This window comes from Pelodiscus sinensis, chromosome 3 (genome assembly GCF_052426305.1).
Source record: "Pelodiscus sinensis isolate ZL-2025 chromosome 3, ASM5242630v1, whole genome shotgun sequence".
In the NCBI taxonomy this organism is placed as follows: domain Eukaryota; kingdom Metazoa; phylum Chordata; order Testudines; family Trionychidae; genus Pelodiscus; species Pelodiscus sinensis.
In genome coordinates, this window is record NC_143054.1 from 36,119,803 (window position 1) to 36,127,006 (window position 7,204).

At 42.6% G+C, this 7,204-nt stretch overlaps 1 protein-coding gene across 1 annotated transcript in view; it reads right to left on the reverse strand.

Annotated features, from left to right (window-relative positions):
* Positions 1-6,276, reverse strand: part of SNTG2 (syntrophin gamma 2) — a 262,480-nt gene extending 256,204 nt beyond the window's left edge. The window contains exons 1-2 of the mRNA XM_089776922.1: positions 6,232-6,276; positions 5,869-6,006 (exon numbers count right to left, since the gene is read on the reverse strand). Coding sequence (XP_089633048.1) covers positions 5,869-6,006; positions 6,232-6,276 — 183 coding nt within the window. The remainder of the gene's footprint in view (positions 1-5,868; positions 6,007-6,231) is intronic.
* Between the last annotated feature and the right edge of the window lie 928 nt (positions 6,277-7,204).

A 7,204-nucleotide genomic window follows, 5' to 3' on the forward strand; every position in this document is an offset into this window, starting at 1 on the left:
TATGTTGTTGACCAATAAGTTGCAACTCATATGCAACCAAGAAGCTACTCCCTATGAAAATAGCCCAATCTCAATAGTGCATCTGCTTGGCAACACATGTGCTGGGAACAAATCCACTGGATACCTCCAATTCAAGGTCTGCCCTTTCATTCAAAACACTAAACTAGGCTTAGCTTAGCTGTGAGAGTGTCTCTGTGTCTGATCTCCCATCAAGGTATGTTTCAATGATTCAGATCAATTGCATTTGAATGGACCTTGTGAGGGACCATTCTTCCATCCATAGGTCTCTGTTGTGTTGTCCATGTTCACAGTATAACAGCATAATATGACGTAGATGAGTTTATGGCATTTAAGATTCTATTCTCCCAACATAATTAAGCAAATCAATAAACTCTAATGAGAAAAGCAGATTAAAACCATGATGTCCCAAAGTTGAGAGAGCATTAACAATGTTTGCAGGACAAATGTTGATTCCCTAGGCTCTTTCTTCCCTTAGAATCTTATAGAAGTTTTAGAAAAATTGACATTTAAAAGAACAAACAATTAATTACAATGTATAATGAAATTTTGTTTTTGTTTTTTTTCCTGGAGTATCAAATAGCAATACAAACTGAAAAAACATGGTAACTTGAAGTCAGGCAGAAAAAGCAAGATGAAATTCTGACATTTTAAATAGGCAACTGTAATTGTCTGTGTTTGTTGCTAGCAAAGTAATAAACTTGGAAAAAATGTTTAAATTTAAGCATGTTGGTAAGGAAGTAGATATTATTGCATTCATAATTCAAAATAATAGTAAAAAAATGGAACCCTGCACCTGCCTCTACATCCACCTCATCTTCATTACTTATTACTCATAATTAAGCTATATATTTTTTCTGCATAGGTATTCATGTCTTCACCAAATTGTCTCCCTGGTACTGAAGAACAGAAATGAACTCTTTTATTACCGCCCCTCCCACCATGTGATGTGAGGGGGCAGAAGGGAGTTTGACTGCCTTTTTTTTTTTTTAGTTGTGCATGTTCAAATTTCTGTGCAGGTGAGTTAGTGAAAAAGTTATGGAGTGAAAAATGCTGAAAGCTATGGAGGAAAAACATCAGCAAAATGGTTGGAACTGGCAATTAAATACAATATAAATAGGATATTGATAGTTCTGTTTATTTATTAAGGTACCCTCATATTATCATAGGCCCTCGAAAATATACACGTTAAAATATTTAAATATCAGGTAAAATTAACATAATATTTGCAGAAATTAAACGAAAAAATTTCACCCATCAAAGAGAGGCCCACATTCAACCAAATTCCTCATAGAAAACCCATGTAAACACTCCGATGTTACACTTTGTGCAGAAGAATTAAAACAACAACAGTTTTGTTAGAACAAGTAGAAAGTGAGTTAAGGGTCATCCCTGAAGAATTTCTTATGGGACCTGATACTTCAATCTTGTCATTTTCAGCTGAGCTTCCTGGTTTATCTCAGCTGCCTGAAAGTAGTATTAAGATGTAAGTGTTCTCTAAGATATGTAGAACTCAAACCATGAAGGGGTTTACAAGATAAACTCAAACTGCCCTATATTGCCCTCACCTTTCTCCCCTATAGCATCACCACAACAACTTCTATGAGGATAGGAGAGACCTTTTTCTTTCTCATGTAGCAAAATGCCCTTTACACCAGTAGTCTTACCTATGATTTAATTAGGGTAATCTGTGAAGAACATGTTGGAATTTCAACTTCTTCAACACACAGTTCCAAACTTTACATCTACCGTTTATAGGACCAGCCATCTACTTCCACAACAGTTTCAAAGTCCTGATTGTAATCTTTAAGTCTCAATTGTTATCAAAGCCTGTCTCTCACCCAGGCTATGTCTAGACTGCAGGCTTCTTTTGGAAGAAGCTTTTCCAGAAAAGATCTTCCAGAAAAACTTCTTCCGAAAGAGAGCGTCCACACTGCCAAAGTGCATTGAAAAAGCAATCTGCTTTTTCAAAAAGATAGCATCCATTCAGTGTGGATGCTAATCTCACCTGTGCTTTTTCCTCTTCCTTCGAAAGAACTCCTTCTTCCCCGTCCACACACGCCTTTTTCCAAAATAGCTCTTTTGGAAAAAGGATTCTTCCTCGCAGAATGAGGATTTCCAATGTCAGAAAAACCCCTCTGTTCTTCAATTTTCTTTCAAAAGAATGCAGTTGCAGTGTGGACGTAACTCAAAACCATCTGTTTTTCTGAAAAAAACCTCTGTAGTGTAGACTTACCCGCCCACTCTGCACCCTACAATGGTAGCTGGGAAGAAAGAAGATACTGAAGCTCCCTTGGATGAAATTGCCAGGACTGAAAGCAGAGAATCCTGTGGGGAGAATCCTCTGAATGTGGTAATAAATTCCATCAGAAATCCAAGTGAGCCCAAATCTAAAGACTTTTAGACAGTGATGTAAAACCCAAATTTTTGGACAGGTTTTATCTCTGTAAACAATTCTAATAATGACTGACCCTATTTCCTTCTTGAAGGTAACCACTATTGACTTGTTTCAGTGAAAAAATTAGCCCAAAATGAGGAAGCTGAATCAAACTTCATTTCCTTTGTGACAGAAGCAAGGCTTTTTAATTTATATTCAAGATACTACTGAGACTGGCACACTAACAATACTTAGGTATACAAGATACAACTACATGTCATCTTATTGTAACCACAAGTTGCATATTAGTGCTAGGTGCCTTACCAATGAGTACTGTAGCATTTTGTAATCAGAACTGCAGCATTTCATGCCTCTCAGTGAAGTGAAAGTGATCATTTTAGCAAGGGATATGCCTCAACAGACCAATTGCAACATGGCATGCTTTTTACTGAATCGAGTGGTATTCTACAGATCATCAAATGATATGGTCCCCTTACATATTTTTATGAATAAATCACATTCACATAACATTCTGAAACAATTATACAATAGAAAACATTTCTAACTATTATCAGCAATTTGTACTAGAATATTCAGATATTAACTGTCCAGAATGTTACACACAGTGTTGAGTGAAACTTTGTGTTGAGTGGATTTAAAAATCCTCTGATGGGATTGAAGGATGTGAACATGATCTTCACTTAAACATAAATGTACGGATAAATACATCATACATCATAATCCAAGATTAAATTGTTATATGAACCTGCCCAGGAGTTTTAGGATGGATGGAGGTTTTTTTTTGCTGACCACAGTTTTGAGTAAAGTGTGTATGTGAAGGGAAAATAGGGAGTATTGGATAGAAACATAGGGGGATGTGTTCGTGGGGTGGGGTGAGGGGGGGAAGGTGGGGAGGCAAGTAAGCTATACAGCTGAGACAGTAAATAAGATTCTGAACAAAAACTAGTCTGATTTTTGAGTCTGGTGTTGGCTAAAGAGTCTTGGAGCTGTAAGCTAAAAAAAACTATGATTTTGGTTCTGGTTCCTCCTCAGTTTGGAGAAGCAGGACCTTGAACATTGCTTATGAACAAACAAGACTGCATGAATGAAAATATGAGGCTTCTCCCCTCAGCACAAGCCCCTTCCCCATATTTTTCCTCTCCCCTTCCCTCCTCACAGCCCAGCCCAGCTGCTTTCCCTCCCCCAGGGCAAAGCAAAACATTCCGCCCCCCCCGTTTTGTCTTTTACACATTTGCATTTTGCAATGGTTTTTTTTGTTTGTTTTCATTTTTGTCCCAGCACTTTAGCCCTATAAATAGCAAATAGCATTTTTGTTCATTTTTTTCCATAAAGGCAAAGGCGCTTCAAGTGAACTCCCTCTTTCACTCGCTGCTGGGGCACAGCAGCCTTTTCCCTTCCCTGTCCAGCCCCACCCTATGGACAAGCACCCATCACTCCCAACCCACAGGGGAAACAGGGTGCAGGGACAGCACAGAGCCAGAGGGGTGCAGGGAACAGTGTGGAGGGGGGCAAGGGGTGGCGTGGGGAACAGGAAGCACAGGGACGCAGGGATCAGGGGGAGCAGTGTGCGGGGTAGTCACGGGGAATGGGACGCGGGGAACGGGAGGGGCAGAGGGATCGGGGTCTAGGGGCAGTGCATGGAACGGACAGCACAGAGCTGGGGGGAGGAGCAGGGATCGGGGGGAGCAGGGTGTGGGGTGCAAGGGCGGCACAGAGCCAGAAGGAGAGAAGGAGATCTGGAGTGCAGGGGTGGCGTGGCGAATGGGCGGTGGGAGCCAGATGGAGCGCGGGGCGGGTGCAGCTAGCTGAGCGGTCGGCAGGGAGTGGTCTCTCGCTGGCGAGGGGCTGGGGCCGTGGCAGGACTGGAGTCGGCGGGGAGGGGCCTGGCTCCGCCGCGCACTGCAGCCAGCTGCTGGGGGGACACAGCCAGAGCCGAGCTGCTGTGGCCCTTTAAAATCGGCGGGGACACGTCACGCCAGCGTCCTGGCATCTGCCGGCGCTCCGCCTCCTCGCGCCGCAGCTGCACGCAGGCAGCCCGGCGCTGAGACTCGTCATGGTTCCCCCTCCCCGGCAGTGCTCTGCTCTTCCACTGGCTGGCAGATTGGATGGGGCTGCGCCGCCCGTAGTGCGGGCTTCGGCCAGCCCGTTACAACGGCCCACTGGGCCAGTCCGCTCCTGCACTTGCCAGCTGGCAAAATCTACTCGCCACGGGCGAGTGTATTTGTCGAGCCCTGCTAATGAAGCAGTGATTTAAATATCCTGTGCTTCATTAGCATAAACATGGCCGCCACTTTTTTTTCAAAACAGAGCTTTTTCGAAAAAATGGCAGTCTAGACACGGATCTGTCGAAAATAAACCCTTTTTGCAACAGATCCTGTATTCCTCAAAAAATGAGGTTTACAGGATCTGTCGAAAAAGGATTTATTTTTGATAGATCCGCGTCTAGATTGCTGTTTTTTTTTAAAAAGCTCCGTTTCGAAAAAAGCAGTGGCCATGTTTATGCTAATGAAACGCGGGATATTTAAATCCTTGATTCATTAGCAATTTCGACGTGCCTAATCTACATCTCTCTGTCAACAGAGGGATGTAGTCTAGACACAGCCTATGTCTCCGAGGAGGCTATCATGCATGATTTATCCTAGGAACTCCCAACACAGTACAAGAAACTTCTTGTGCTAATTAAATGTGATCTACCTACACTTGTTTCCAGGGGAAAATAACATAAATACCTGTCCTGGCAATTGTATCACATTGGGAACTAGTCCACATTCCATTTGTGCACCTTATCTTGCTAACTTCTTCCTTATATTGCATGTACGCATAGCCGTCCCACTATGCAAAAAGAAACTGTTACCTAGGGATAGAGAAGTGGACCTCTGCATGGCCAGAGCACAACAGAGCTAAATTCTAAGAAAGCATACACCCAGACTGTATTTCGAAAAGAAAGTGTAGCATATCTACTATCACACATTTTTAGGTTCCAGGTGTGCTTCGAAAATTTTAATGTGAATGAAATGACTTTCACAATGTGTCCCAGCCAGTGCTGCTATTGAACAAATGAGGGAGAGATTTGGGGGAAATGAGTGATGTGTTCTACTTTCTTTTCAAAGTGCTCTCAGTGGGAACAGAATAATTTCTTAATTTAGTAACCTAACCCTCTCACTGCTGGTAAAATTCTACATTCTCAGTATTGATATGCCAGTCCCTATTCTTCCCTGCAATGTTAAACGTACTACAGTAGTGGAGATGGAAAGGAACCTGTACCAAATAAAATACTCCCTTACACGCACACGCGTGCACGCGCACACGCGCACACACACACAAATTGTTCCATTCTTTGCATATGTCTTATTTGATAAAGCAACTCACATTCTGAAAACCTCACTATCTGATTATTTGGGAACACACACATGTATACACAACTAGAAACACATAGATATAGAAGTACTTACATTTGTACTGTGATCACTTCCACTGACACAGATGACATCTTGTTTTTGAATTGTCAGTACTTCTTTTGTAAGCTTCAGTTGGATGTCATAGGCATTTTCAGACCCTTCATCATATAATAATGCAATACCAGTTTTAGTCTGTGGAAACAAAGTACAAAATTAGAAATAAAAGTTTAAGTACAGGAGCATTTTATGATGATAAATAAATAAAAGGCCTTTTTATTTAAATAGCTCTTGCACAAAAAATATACATTGTCTAAAACAATAAGTGGAAGATCACATTGTTTTCTGACATTTTAAATTGATTTGAATGGTCACACAAGGGCTTGATCTTCATTCACATGGAGGCCCCTTTACACATACCTGGCAGGGTAAATGGGCCTTAAAGTGGGTGTAGATGTACTTCATTCCCACTTCAAGACCTCTTTCCACTGCCAGGAGAAGAAATGGGGTCAGTGAAGTGGCTCTGTTTTGGAAGGATTTTTTGTTTGCTTGCTTGCTTGCTTTAAGTATACATATTGTGACGTGTTTTTTTCACTAGAGAAGGCCAAGTTCAAAGAAATGCACCTTGTGTTGGAGTGGACAGTGGAAAGGTTTTTGAAGGTCTTTCATTCCTGGGGGAGTGCATTCCACAGTCTGAGATTGGCATCAGACTGCCTCCCCAAGAAAGTTCTGTCTTCTGCACAGATGAACTTTACCTGTAATGTACACAGTTCCACTGTGCTAGAGGATTACAATCCAGTTTTATATATACACAAGCACATACATTATATATTTCAGTTTGTGAAAGTCAAATTATACATCTATGTCTGCAGTTACAAAGGATTTAATAAATGTTATGCATCACACTAAAGTACACTGTCACCAGAACATTAAATGATAAGCTACACTGAATAACTGAAATATGCTTATTTAACTATAGGCCCAGCACCCTTGGAACCTGACCAGTCTCAGATGATGGATTTTGCTGGATCAGGGGAGGTTATTTCTGGTCCCCCTTTCACTAGCCCCCTCAAGTCCTGGGCCAAATGCCAGGCTCCCAGCCAGCTCCCTCACTCTTGTTGATTCTCACTGCCTTGGCACTCACTGCCTGGCTGGGCAGCCCTGCTACCTCTGTTCACCGGGTTCCTACGGCCGCACCCAGCTCTTCTGTCATGCCCGGCAGACTGCCGCCTCTGTGCACCAAGCTCTTGCTGCAGTGCCTGGTTCCTGCTGTCATGCCAGGCAGTCCTTGCTGCATCTGGGCACCGGGCTCCCAATGCCCTACTGGGTAGCCCCACTACTTTGCATGAGGCTCCCTCTGCCCTGCCAGGAAGCCCTGCTGATGCGCATCAGG